Source organism: Salmo salar, chromosome ssa25, assembly GCF_905237065.1.
Source record: "Salmo salar chromosome ssa25, Ssal_v3.1, whole genome shotgun sequence".
Lineage (NCBI taxonomy): Eukaryota > Metazoa > Chordata > Actinopteri > Salmoniformes > Salmonidae > Salmo > Salmo salar.
The window spans coordinates 23,886,011-23,900,833 of record NC_059466.1 but is presented as its reverse complement, the minus strand read 5'-3'; the positions used below and the strand labels follow the sequence as shown (position 1 = coordinate 23,900,833).

The following is a 14,823-nucleotide window of genomic DNA, read 5'->3' as shown; positions in this document are numbered from 1 at the left end:
TGAAATGTGTCTTCCGCATTTTACCCAACCCCTCTGAATCAGAGAGGTGTGGGGGGCTGCCATAATCGACATCCACATAACAAGAAAAAAACTGCTGATGCACAACTACATTTCGAAATTGCACCTTGTGTATTATATTATTCCTAATTGATCCTTGGGCCTACAAAAGGGTGGCCCATCCCTGATATAAAGTATAATAAAAAATAAACCCACCATCTTTGAGTACCGTTTCCCGGCTGTTCCCATCTATTTTCTGCCGGCCTATGAGGAAACTGGTGGTGTCAGCGAAGTAGATTTGTCCTGACTCTGTGTGGTAGTCGATGGCTCTGGGGTTGACCAGGTCCTCGATTGGGACCATGTGCTCATCACTGGACTTCACATTCATGTCCAGGCCTCGGATGACCCCTGGCCGACCTTTACCATAGAACAGGAAGAGGTCGTTTTTGGGTTCTAGAATGCAAAAACAGAGAAGGGTTCTTTACTCTTTACTCTACTTATTGTCAGTTAATTGGTGTAATTCTTCAATACTGCTGATCCCAGAATTAAAGCCTCTAACATTCCACGTTGTCCTAATCTGAGACAGCCAGGCTCATCTATTCTCCTTGATGGGAGAAGTAATCAGTGCTAATGACTGTGTCACCTTCAATCATATTTATGTTGCAAACTGGCATTGCAGTGAGAGAGAGAAAATGGCTAAAGAACACTGAGAAAGCAGTGGTCTTGTGAGCCATACTCAGTGTTCCTGCGCTAGCTAGTTTGGCCTGAAGTAACTATATGAAAGTCAGGCGAGAGACTAAAAAACGACTGTTAACTTCTAATGCACAGACATTATCTCATTTGAAAGGCAAAACTGAGGTAGCTCCACCCAGCACCAGTCACTCTGTGGGTTCTGGGTGGGACCCTGGGGATCCTCCAGGGCTACAAAGAAAGAACCAGACCTCTCCTCACTCTGCCTCTACCCAGGAGACCATACTGCCGTGTGTGAGACAGACCACACATGCATCACTTCAATTTATCATCCTGTGAGCGAGAGTCGGGCTACCCCAAGAGACAATTAAGCATTGTATGAGACCCAGATCATAAACCCCACCATGACTGGCTGCGATGCGGCATGAAGAAGCACAACCATTTAGCACTGAATCTCATTAGGCTAAGGGAAGAGAGAGCCGGTGTCATCAGAATATCTAGCAAAGAGGTATAAATCAAATGTGTCACAGAGGGAGAACGCGGCAAGGCGCTCCGCTCGCCCGATCGAAATACGGTGGACCTCTGATTGTGTGATCAATTTGATCTTCTGCTTTTATTGTCAACTACACAATGTCCATGGATTGATCATCAAGCTAACAAATGCAGACGATCTTAAAACTCCATTATGGCCATAATGAATCACGACTACTGACAGGTCAATAGTGGGACATCATTTTCAAATGGGCAAGTCTCAACCAGCGTTTGTCTTCATCACTGTCTATCTGACTATCTGAGGCAGTGCGATATACATGGTCCATGTAGAAGAGATCCTCACTAGTGTCAACAGAAAGACCTATACAGTATGCATGACACATATCCTGATATATCTGAGATACTGTATGTGGACAGAAATACTGATGGCAATACAAAATAGGTGTTAAAGTGATAGGACACACTTTTTTAGTTTGAGGGAACTAAATTTCATCCTTCCTACCTTGTTTTTATACAGTGCTTTCAGGAATATAGACTATGTATATAACATAATGGGATGAGGGACAGATGTGACACTGACTTTTGCAGTATTGTCCGTCGCTCCCCATACTGAAGCCTGTCCGACATCGACAGGTCCTGGACTTGTAGCTACCGCTCAGCAGACAGATGTGGGAGCATCCACCTGGCTTTCCATACAGGTCCGTCTCACACGCGTGACTCCTAACTAGAGGATGGGAGGAGTAGGGAAGTCCATTAGCGACTCATAAATATAACTGCAACACGATCATTTGACCGTACATTAAGTGAAGCAGAAAACTCTCAGATTCACAAAACATTTGTCACATGTAGGCTACAGATGCATTTGACACCAGCAAATTTGATGCAGAAATCTCTGAGCTTGTGCCTCACAAGCACTGCACATTTGACACCAGCAAGCAAGCACATTTAGTACCCTGACAAACATGTCCTTTACCTTTTGGCTGAGTGAGTCTGTGGTAAACACGTATTGCTCCTCTGGAACTCCCCAGGCTGGTTAGTGTCCTGGGTTCTGTGGTGTTAAACCGATGGATCTTGAAGATGTCCATGGTATTCCCAATGGAGGGGTCAGAATGAGTGGCATACAGGTAGTTCTCAAAGACAGCTAATCCATGGATGTAGGACACCTGAAACAGAGAAGAACAATACATTGACATGCAACATAAACAAAGATGAAACCCCGCAAAATAAAAACTTGTATTACACAAAACAACTCTGTGAGCTCCAGGATCTAAGACATGAGAGAAAATGTGTGTGTGTGTATTCCCCAACCTACACAGGGTCATGAAGTGGGCATAACCCTCTGGGAACATAATAATAATGATAATAATAATGATAATAATAATAATAGGGTGGGTGCTTAAACACTGAGTGTTCAAAACATTAGGAACACCTTCCTAATATTGAGTTGCACTCCACACTTTTGCCCTCAGAACAGCCTCAATTAGTCGGGGCATGGACTATACAAGGTGTCAAAAGCATTCCACAGGGATGCTGGCCCATGTTGACTACAACGCTTCCCACAATTGTGTCAAGTTGGATGGATGTCCTTTTGGTGGTGGATCAGTATTGATACACACGGGAAACTGTTGATCTTGAAAAACCCAGCAGCATTGCAGTTCTGGCACCTACTACCATACCCCGTTCAAAGACACTTAGAAATGTTGTCTTGCCCATTTACCCTCTGAATAGCACATATACACAATCAAGTGCTAGGCCCCTTTTTTCTCCATTTCCGCCAGAATGACGTGCCCAAAGTAAACTGCCTGTAACTCAGGCCCTGAAGCCAGGATATGCATTTAATTGGTACCATTGGAAAGAAAACAATTTGAAGCTTGTAGAAATTTTAAAATAGTGTAGGAGAATATAACACAATAGATATGGTAGGAAGAAATCCAAAGAAAAACCAACCAGATTTATTTTTGAGAGACCATCTTCTTAGAAATACAAGAGTAAGGTCATATTGAAAATTAGCTCCCTGAATGCAATTCCTATGGCTTCCACAGGGTGTCAGTAATCTATGCTCAAGGTTTCAGGCTTGTGACTTCAAAAACGAATAAGAAATATCAGTTTTAGCAGAAGGACACAGTCTTGGTAATTCGTGTTTGCGCGCGCCATGAAGACAGTACGCACCTGCTAAAATCAGTTTCCTATTTAACATACTTCTTTCCATAAGAAATATTATAGTTTGATTATATTTTAGGGTATCTGAGGAGTAAATAGAAACTTATTTTGACTTGTTGAAACAAAGTTTAGGGGTAGATTTTTGGATTCCTTTCTCTGCATGTTGAACAAGTGGATTACTCAAATCGATGGCGCCAACTAAACTGGCTGTTTGGGATATAAAGAAGGATTTTATCTAACAAAACGACACTACATGTTATAATGCTGGGACCCTTTGGATGACAAGTCAGAGGCAGATTTTCAAAAAGTAAGTGAATATTTAATCATTATTTGTGAATGTATGAAACCTGTGCCGGTGGAAAAATATTTTGATGTGGGGCGCCGTCCTCAAACAATCACATGGCATGTTTTCGCTGTAATAGCTCCTGTAAATTGGACAGTGCAGTTAGATTAACAAGAATTTAAGCTTTCAGGCAATGTTTAAAATCCATAATATTTATGAATATTTATTTGAATTGCGTGCCCTCCAGTTTCACTGGAAGTTGTCCCGCTAGTGGGACTCCTATCCCTAATTAACCTGTCTCCTCACCTTCATCTTCACTGGTTGAAGTGGATTTAACAAGTGACATCAAGAAGGGATCATAGCTTTCACCTGGATTCACCTGGTCAATCTATGTCATGGAAAGAGGTTAATGTTCTTAATGTTTTGTACACTCAGTGTATGTGTCCTATTTCACACATATAGAGTGCCTTCGGAAAGTATTCAGACCCCTTGACTTTTCCCAATTATTTTTACATTACAGCCTTATTCTAAATTGGATTAAATACTTTTTGGGATGACAAAGCGAAAAAAAACGGTATTTTAGAAAATGTTGTAAATTCATTAAAAATAAAAAACTGTATTCAGACCCTTTGCTATGACAATCGAAATTGAGCTAAGCTACATCCCGTTTCCATTGATCATGATTGAGATGTTTCTACAACTTGATTGGAGTCCACCTGTGGTAAATTCAATTGATTGGACATGATTTTGAATGCTGAGCTGTAATCGATGAACAGCATTCCTCTTTTGCAGATGGGATAGGGTAGTATGCATACTGCATCACACTGCATACTGAAGTGGAAGTTGGAAAAGTTATATGAGTGTTTCAGTGAATGGTTAGTGAGGGAGGCCCTGCGCTCTCGCTTCCCCAGTTGTTTAGTTAATTTTCATTCCAATCTCCTTTGCATTAGCTTAGCCTCTCCTGTAGCCTGTCAACTATGTGTCTGTCTATCCCTGTTCTCTCCTCTCTGCACAGGCCACACAAACACCTCACACCGCGTGGCCGCTGCCACTCTAACGTGGTGGTCCCAGCGCGCACGACCCACGTGGAGTTCCAGGTCTCCGGCAGCCTCTGGAACTGCCGGTCTGCGGCCAACAAGGCAGAGTTCATCTCAGCCTATGCTACCCTCCAGTCCCTTGACTTCTTGGCGCTGACGGAAACATGGATTACCACAGAAAACACTGCTACTCCTACTGCTCTCTCCTCGTCTGACCACGTGTTCTCGGATACACCGAGAGCATCTGGTCAGCGGGGTGGTGGCACTGGAATCCTCATCTCTCTCAAGTGGACATTCTCTCTTTCTCCCCTGACCCATCTGTCTATCTCCTCATTTGAATTCCATGCTGTCACAGTCACTAGCCCATTCAAGCTTAACATCCTTATCATTTATCGCCCTCCAGGTTCCCTTGGAGAGTTCATCAATGAGCTTGACACCTTGATAAGTTCCTTTCCTGAGGATGGCTCACCCCTCACAGTTCTGGGTGACTTTAACCTCCCTACGTCTACCTTTGACTCATTTTTCTCTGCCTCCTTCTTTCCACTCCTCTCCTGTTTTGACCCCACCCTCTCACCGTCTCCCCCTACTCACAAGTCAGGCAATACGCTTGACCTTATCTTTACTAGATGCTGTTCTTCTACTAATCTCACTGCAACTCCCCTCCAAGTCTCCGACCACTACCTTGTATCCTTTTCCCTCTCGCTCTCCTCCAACACTACTCACTCTCCCCCTACTCAGATGGTATTGCGCCATCGCAACCTTCGCTCTCTCTCTCCTGCTACTCTCTCCTCTTCCATCCTATCATCTCTTCCCTCTGCTCAATCCTTCTGCAACCAATCTCCTGATTCTGCTTCCTCAACCCTCCTCTCCTCCCTTTCTGCATCCTTTGACTCTCTATGTCCCCTATCCTCCCGGCCGGCTCAGTCCTCCCCTCCTGCTCCGTGGCTTGACGACTCATTGCGAGCTCACAGAACAGGGCTCCGGGCAGCCGAGCGGAAATGGAGGAAAACTAGCCTCCTGCGGACCTGGATTCTTTTCACTCCCTCCTCTCTACATTTTCTTCCTCTGTTTCTGCTGCTAAAGCCACTTTCTACCACTCTAAATTCCAAGCATCTGCCTCTAACCCTAGGAAGCTCTTTGCCACCTTCTCCTCCCCCCCTGAATCCTCCTCCCCCTCTCCCCCCTCCTCCCTCTCTGCGGATGACTTTGTCAACCATTTTGAAAAGAAGGTTGACGACATTCGATCCTCGTTTGTTAAGTCAAACGACACCGCTGGTCCTGCTCACGTTGCCCTACCCTATGCTTTGGCCTCTTTCTCCCCTCTCTCTCCAGATGAAATCTTGCGACTTGTGACGGCCGGCCGCCCAACATCCTGCCCGCTTGACCCTATCCCCTCCTCTCTTCTCCAGACCATTTCCGGAGACCTTCTCCCCTACCTCACCTTGCTCATCAACTCATCCTTGTCCGCTGGCTACGTCCCTTCCGTCTTCAAGAGAGCGAGAGTTGCACCCCTTCTCAAAAAACCTACACTCGATCCCTCTGATGTCAACAACTACAGACCAGTATCCCTTCTTTCTTTTCTCTCCAAAACTCTTGAGCGTGCCGTCCTTGGCCAGCTCTCTTGCTATTTCTCTCAGAATGACCTTCTTGATCCAAATCAGTCAGGTTTCAAGACTGGTCATTCAACTGAGACTGCTCTTCTCTGTGTCACGGAGGCTCTCCGCACTGCTAAAGCTAACTTTCTCTCCTCTGCTCTCATCCTTCTAGACCTATCTGCTGCCTTTGATACTGTGAACCATCAGATCCTCCTCTCCACCCTCTCCGAGTTGGGCATCTCCGGCGCGGCTAACTCTTGGATTGCGTCCTACCTGACAGGTCGCTCCTACTAGGTGGCATGGCGAGAATCCGTCTCCGCACCACATGCTCTCACCACTGGTGTCCCCCAGGGCTCAGTTCTAGGCCCTCTCCTATTCTCGCTATACACCAAGTCACTTGGCTCTGTCATATCCTCACATGGTCTCTCCTATCATTGCTACGCAGACGACACACAATTAATCTTCTCCTTTCCCCCTTCTGATAACCAGGTGGCGAATCGCATCTCTGCATGTCTGGCAGACATATCAGTGTGGATGACGGATCACCACCTCAAGCTGAATCTCGGCAAGACGGAGCTGCCCGTTCCATGATCTCACCATCACGGTTGACAACTCCATTGTGTCCTCCTCCCAGAGTGCTAAGAGCCTTGGCGTGACCCTGGACAACACCCTGCCGTTCTCCGCTAACATCAAGGCGGTGACCCGATCCTGTAGGTTCATGCTCTACAACATTCGCAGAGTACGACCCTGCCTTACACAGGAAGCGGCGCAGGTCCTAATCCAGGCACTTGCCATCTCCCGTCTGGATTACTGCAACTCGCTGCTGGCGGGGCTCCCTGCCTGTGCCATTAACCTGTTAGGGCTAGGGGGCAGTATTGACACGGCTGGATAAAAAACGTACCCGATTTAATCTGGTTACTACTCCTGCCCAGTAACTAGAATATGCATATAATTATTGTCTTTGGATAGAAAACACCCTAAAGTTTCTAAAACTGTTTGAATGGTGTCTGTGAGTATAACAGAACTCATATGGCAGTCAAAACACTGAGACAAATCCTGACAGGAAACTGAAATCTGATATGTGGATATCACTTCAAACATTTGCCATTGAAACACACAGTGGCTTGCGATTCATTCAGCACTTCCTAAAGCTTCCACTAGATGTCCCCAGTCTTTACAAAGTGTTTTGAGCCTCCTACCATCAAAATTGACTGAAAGAGAGGATGTTTACCTTGGTCACAGGAAATGGGCCATTACCATTGTGACGTCGGCGCCCATGGGTACTCTCCCTTTTCGAAACGTTTTGAAAGACAATGCAACCATCCCAATGGAATATTATTGAAGCCCTGGTTGAAAAAGCCTTTAAAGATTTATGTTATACAACGTTTGACATGTTTGAACGAACTTAAATATATTTTATTTGCTCATTCCTGACGACAAGTCAGACGCAGACGGTACATTTTCACTAGCCTTCGGAGCGCGCTAACGCTATTGGGACATAAATTATTAACTTTTTTGAACAAAACTACATTTGTTATGGACCTGGGATTCCTAGAAGTGCCTTCTGATAAAGATAATCAAAGGTAAGGGATTATTTACAATAGTATTTTTGATGGTTGATCGTTCCAAGATGGCTCAAAACATGTATAGCCTAGACTATTTTTCTGGGCATACCACATCGTTTATTGCAAAGTGTGATTTCCCAGTAAAGTTATTTTTAAATCTGGCAAAGAGATGGCATTCAAGACATGTTAATCTATAAGTCTTTGAATGACAATATTACATTTTAACAATGTTTTCGAATAGTAATTTTGTAAATTGTAGCGCTAATAAACCGGAAGCATTTGAGGCAAAAGATTTTCTGAACATCAGGCGCCGATGTAAAATGCTGTTTTTATATATAAATATGAACTTTATTGAACAAAAAATGCATGTGTTGTGTAACATGATGTCCTAGGAGTGTCATCTGATGAAGGTTGTTAAAGGTTAGTGCTGCATTTAGCTGTGTTTTGGGTATTTGTGATGCATGCTAGTTGCTTTGAAAATGGCTGTGTGATTATTTCTGGCTGGGTACTCTGCTGACATAATCTAATGTTTTGCTTTTGCTGTAAAGCCTTTTTGAAATCGGACAACGTGGTTCGATTCAGGAGAGGTGTATCTATAAAACGGTGTAAAATAGTCATATGTTTGAGAAATTGAAGTTATAGCATTTATGAGGTTTTGCATTTAGCGTGACGCGATTCCACTGGCTGTTGATTAGGGTGGGATGCAAGCGTCCCACTGGCCCAGAGAGGTTAAACCCCTACAACTCATCCAGAACACCGCAATCCGTCTGGTGTTCAACCTTCCCAAGTTCTCTCACGTCATCCCGCTCCTCCGCACACTCCACTGGCTTCCAGTTGAAGCTTGCATCTGCTACAAGACCATGGTGCTTGCCTACGGAGCTGTGAGGGGAACGGCACCTCAGGCACCTCAGGAACGGCACCTTCAGGCTCTGATCAGTCCCAACACCCAAAGAAGGGCACTGCGTTCATCCACCTCTGGCCTGCTCGCCTCCCTACCTCTGCGGAAGCACAGTTCCCGCTCAGCCCAGTCAAAACTGTTCGCTGCTCTGGCACCCCAATGGTGGAACAAGCTCCCTCACGTCAATCACCACCTGAAAACCCACCTCTAAGGAATACCTGGGATAGGATAAAGTAATCCTTCTAAACCCCCCCCCCCAAAAAAAAAGATATAGATATACTATTGTAAAGTGGTTGTTCCACTGGATATCATAAGGTGAATGCACCAATTTGTAATTCGCTCTGGATAAGAGCGTCTGCTAAATGACGTAATGTAAATGTAAATGTAATGCGTCGTCTGTGGACCTATTTGGGCGGTAAGCAAATTGGAGTGGGTCTAGGGTATCAGGTAGGGTGGAGGTGATATGATCTTTGACTAGTCTCTCAATGCACTTCATGATGACAGAAGTGAATGCTACGGGGTGATAGTCATTTAGTTCAGTTACCTTAACTTTCTTGGGAACAGGAACAATGGTGGCCATCTTGAAGCATGTGGGGAAAGCATACAGGGATAGGGACTAATTGAATATGTCCGTAAACACTCCAGCCAGCTGGTCTGCGCATGCTCTGAGGACCCGGCTAGGGATGCCGTCTGGGTCGGCAGCCTTGCGAGGCTTAACACGTTTAAATGTTTTACTCATGTTGGCCACAGAGAAGGAGAGCTCACAGGCTTTGGTAGCTGGCCGTGTCAGGCACTGTATTGTTCTCAAAGCAAGCAAAAAAGTTGTTTGGGAGCAAGACGTCAATGTCCGCGACGAGGCTGGTTTTCTTTTTGTAATGCATGATTGACTGTAGAGCCTGCCACATACGTCTCGTGTTTGAGCTGTTGAATTGCGACTCTACTTTGTCTCTATACTGACGCTTTGCTTATTTGATTGCATTGCCACGGGAATAACTACACTGTTTGTATTTTGGTCATGTTTCCAGGCACGAATGCTGCCATCAATCCACGGTTTCTAGTTAGGGAAGGTTTTAATAGTCTCAGTGGGTACAACATCGCTGATGCACTTGCTAATAAATTCGCACACCGACTCTGCGTATTCGTCAATGTTATTGTTTGAGGCTACCCGGAACATATCCCAGTCCATGTGATCGAAGAAATCTTGAAGTTTGGAATCAGATTGGTAAGACCAGTGTTGGATAGACCTGAGCATGGGCGTTACCTGTTTTAGTTTCTGCCTATAGGATGGGAGCAACAAAATGGAGTCATGGTCCGATTTGCCAAAGGGAGGGTGGGGGAGGGCTTTGTATGCATCGGGGAAGTTAGAGTAGTAATGGTCCAGAATGCTACCAGCTCATGTCGCGCATTTGATATGCTGATAGAATTTAGGAAGCTTTGTTCTCAGATTAGCTTTGTTAAAATCCCCAGCTACAATAAATGCAGCCTCAGGATATATGGTTTCCAGTTTACATAGAGTCCAGTGAAGTTCTTTCAGGGCCATCAAGGTATCTGTTTGGGGGGGATATACACAGCTGTGACTATAATCGAAGAGAATTCTCTTGGGAGACAATGCGGTCGGCATTTGATTGTAAGGAATTTTAAGTCAGGTGAACAAAAGGACTTGAGTTGCTGTATGCTGTTATGATTACACCATGAGTCGTTAATCATAAGGCATACACCCCTGCCCTTCTTCTTACCAGAGAGATGTTTGTTTCTGTTTCTGAAACCGGGTGGCTGTACCGACTGACAACATATCTCGAGTGAGCCATGTTTCCGTGAAACAGAAAATGTTACAATCTCTGATGTCTCTCTGGAAGGAAACTCGTGCCCTGATTTCGTCCACCTTGTTGTCTAGAGATTGGACATTGGCGAGTAATATGCTTGGAAGCGGTGGATGGTGGCCTTCTAATTCTGACCAGTAGGCCGCTCCGTCTGCCTCTCCTGCGGTGACCGCGTTGTTTTGGGTCGGCCTCTGGGATTAGATCCCATGTCCAGGGTGGAGGTCCGAACAAAGGATCCGCTTCGGGAAAGTCGTATTCTTGGTCGTAATGTTGTTAACTTGACGTCGCTTTTATATCCAACAGTTCTTCCCGCCTGTATGTAATAACACTTGAGATTTTCTGGGCTAACAATGAAAGAAATGATACATAAAAATACATGAGTATACATTACCGCATAGTTTACTAAGGACCTGAAGCTAGGCGACGATCTTGCTTGTCATATTCGTCCTCTACAAGTGTGTTTTAATACGCATTAGTGAATTGAAAATGTGTTTTTTGCATATCGCAACTCCCGTGAGACACCATCGGAAATGGAGAGTGGGGTCACAGCCTGCATCTGCTATAATCAATGAATACCCTCAAGGAATTAAGGTTAAATGCCTTTCTCCAGAGCACAGACAGATGTTTCACCTTGTCAGCTTGCCCTCCACGCTACATTTACTATGTCGACACCCTCCATGTGCGCACACACACACACACCACACACACACACACACACACACACACACACAGGACAGGGTTGGGTGAGTAGTGTTCACAGGAAGTGAGCCTAAACCCACTGGGCCTCACCTCAACCCTGGGGTGGAAAAACATGTGGCACAAGAAAAAAAACAACCAGGAAACCATCATGTTTTTAGGAACACAGTTTGCTTCTAATATTAATATCAGCCAGTCTATTTCAAGGCTGTGTAATTTTTGGTAATACCAACAAGTTTTTGGTAATACCAATGGTATTCACTAAGTTTATGGTTTATATTTAGGATAATGTTTTTTTTAATTATTTCAAATATTTTACATGTGAAGGCACAAGCAGGACTAGAGATAATTACAGACATCTGTGATAATCTTAAATACCCAAAAGGGCCATTAGATGTCTTGTGATAGATTACATACAAATCCTTCAAAATTCTGGTAGTTTATTGGTAAACTTTGAAAGTTTCCAGTAATATACCCTCCCTTTGCAACCCTATTTATGACTCAACCTGCATATGTGTATTTTTTTGTATTGGGTTGAACCCTGTGGTGTATGAGCTGAAATGTTAGTGGAATAAAAAGAAAATGGATTTAGACGCAACACTACATCGTCTGCCAGTAGAAAAAGTTAAATATGTCTTTAATTTGTCATGGAGATGATATGCAGAGGTCTGCTGAGGCCACACATTTATGAACAGAAAGAGGCATCATTATCCTAAGAACACCTGCACACACAATAAGGTGTATTTCATATGCCTTGGCCTCTTTCTTTCCCTCCATCATTATAGCCTACAATATGAGTCTCCCTCACACTACAGTAGGTCGCTTTCAAGGAGCCTCCCTTTGAATAATAATATTCCCTAATTAGACCTATCCTTCTCTAAAATGTAGTACTGTAAGAAGGACTAAGGACTAAGGATCATTTGTAAGCGACCTCATCTCACATCCTCTAACTCATCCACACTAATGAATCACCATGCAGTATCCCAGTGAAATCCATATTCAAGCCATATCAAACCTTTTGTCCTGCAACCCAAATGGCACCCTATCCTTATATAGTGCATTACTTTTGACCAGAGCCTATAGGGTTCTGGTCAAAAGTAGTGCACTACTGTATATAGGGAATATGGTGCCATTTGGGATGCATACCTTGTCTATACTCTACAGCAACTGTCACTCCCTGATCTGTTTCACCTGCCCTTGTGCTTGTCTCCACCCCCTCCAGGTGTCACTCATCATCCCTGGTGTATTTATACCTGTGTTTTCTGTCTCTCTGTGACAGTTCGTCTTGTTTGCCAAGTCAACCAGCGGTTATCTCCTAGCTCCTATTTTTCCCAGTCTCTGTTTTTCCTAGTCCTCCTGGTTTTGACCCTTGCCTGTCCTGACACTGAATCCGCCTCCCTGACCATTCTTCCTGCCCTGACCTCGAGCCTGCCTAATGCCTTATTCTGTTTTGACTCAAACCTGGTTACTGAACCCCTGCCTGTCCTCGAGACTGTTTAACGCCCTGTACTGTTTGGACTCTGACCTGGTTTATGAACGGTCGCCTGTACCCAATCTGCCTTTTGCCTACCCCTTGTGTTATAATAAATATCGGACCTCAACCATCTGCCTCCTGTGTCTGCATATGGGTCTCGCCTTGTGCCCTTATATCAACATGGGCAAGATAAGGGTCATACAGAAGCTAGTAATAATCAGTTGCCCTGAAATGCCCCCCCCAACCAAGTCTAGTTTTAGAAAGATGTTACTGTAGTTGTCAGTCTGTATTAAGGAAGGTTTGATATCTGTTTTGTGTTAGTATGTGATGCTTTCAGGATTTGAACCCACAACCTTGGCTAGTGCCAAGCTCTTAACCACTGAGCCACAAATAGGACAAACACATTTCAGATTGTTTCCTCACATTATCCATATAAACATCCACAGACTAATATATGTGGTATGTAAGCTGTAAACTCAAGAAGACAATCATCAGAAGCAGAGCCCAGGTCAGCTCAACAACTACAGAATGATGCTTGACACTCACTTGACTCCGCTGGATGATTGCATGCCTGTTCTTCCCATTGTAATCCACTACTTCAATGTAATCCAGGTAGGAGTCTGCCCAGTACACCAGCTTCTTGACCAAGTCCAGTGCCACGGCTGTGGGTTGCTCTGTCTTGTAATCCACCAGTCTGGTTCGGTTGGTGCCGTCCATGTGGCACCGCTCCACCTTGGCTACGTTCCCATAGTCAGTGAAGAACAGCATCCTGTATGGAGATGATATAGACATTTGTATAAATATGCCACTTAGCAGATGCTTATATTCAAAGTGACTTACAGTACAGTGAGTGAATATATAGTTGGCATAGCAGGACTTGAACCCGTAACCTTTGCGTTGCTAGCGCCACACTCTAACCAATTGAACACAGGTTCCAGGAAGAGAAATAACAGTAAATATATGCTTAACATAAGCACATTAGATAGCCCTTGAGAGTAAATCATTGTTGAGGATTTCTGAATACTGTATTCTGCCTTTTACTGTCAATAAATTCCCTGGTTTTCCCAAAATCCCGGACGGAAGATTCCCAGAAACAGGAGGGAATTATTGAAATTTCCAAGAATTTTGCTACTCTAGTCATGCTTATATCCACCAACACAATGATAGCTTATGGTTATTCATGCCCAGTGCCTTATTCATTCATGGTTATTATTCAGGCATATCCACACAACTTTTTGTAACCATTACTGCATTTTAACGCCAACTACCAAGGACAGTTATAAATGAACTCGAGTGACTGTATAGAGCCTACAGGTATACAAATTGAAGGAGATGAAATTAATAAAAAGTTATACGGTACTGAAAACAGATACTTCAAGAAGAATTGTGACAAAACCCATTGCTCAAGGTCTAATTGCAGGCATAGTATGAACAGAAAGTTAGCCCATTGAACCTTATCATTGTAAGTCTTATCAATTAAACTATTCATTTCCTGATTCTATCTATATGTACAGAAAAGGAAATGGTGTATCAGGGCCAGCATGGTATTGTAGTGTTGTATGGCTGTCTAAACAAACCTCCCACGAATACCCACTGTTAAGTTAGCAGTCTATAGCCAGTCCGTTCAAGGAATCACCTCTTATACAGTATCTAATTGGAAATGCTTTTGCTTTAAACCAACCATTCAATGTGTTGTGCCATATACCTAATAAAAGGAAGACAAAATGTATTCACAAATCTGGTTTTTAAAAAAGACGGAAAGAAAACAGCAATATAAACTCCAGACGCGGAGTTCTGGGAGTCTCAGTTTATTCTCATTTCTTTGCATGAGCAGTATTGCAGAGAAAGTAATTGATAAGTAATTTCCCCCAAATTCCCAGGTTTTCCAGAAATCCCGGTTGGAAGATTCACAGAATCAGGTCGGAATAGGCACGAAACTCAGAACCCTCCAATCAGGATTTCTAGAAAACCAGGGAATTTTGAGAAAGTTACCGGAATTTTGCAACCTCTAAATTGATGTGGAAGCATCAGGGCTGCCATGCTCATGGTTTCATTGTGGCTCTTTGAGGCATACAGCACCAGGCCAGAGCAGATGATAACAAGAGAGAGAGACAGT

The 14,823-nt window shown here is 44.0% G+C and overlaps 1 protein-coding gene across 7 annotated transcripts in view; it reads right to left on the bottom strand.

Moving 5' to 3' along the window:
* Positions 1-14,823, bottom strand: part of lrp1bb (low density lipoprotein receptor-related protein 1Bb) — a 446,550-nt gene that overhangs the window by 212,429 nt on the left and 219,298 nt on the right. For all 7 annotated transcript variants that reach the window (XR_006761946.1, XR_006761945.1, XR_006761947.1 and 4 more), the window contains 4 exons: positions 13,254-13,476; positions 2,153-2,342; positions 1,760-1,903; positions 214-450 (listed from right to left, as the gene is read on the bottom strand). Coding sequence is in view for 4 of the 7 variants with exons in the window: in XM_014173709.2 (XP_014029184.2) it covers positions 214-450; positions 1,760-1,903; positions 2,153-2,342; positions 13,254-13,476 (794 nt within the window). In the remaining 3 variants the exon portion in view is untranslated. The remainder of the gene's footprint in view (positions 1-213; positions 451-1,759; positions 1,904-2,152; positions 2,343-13,253; positions 13,477-14,823) is intronic.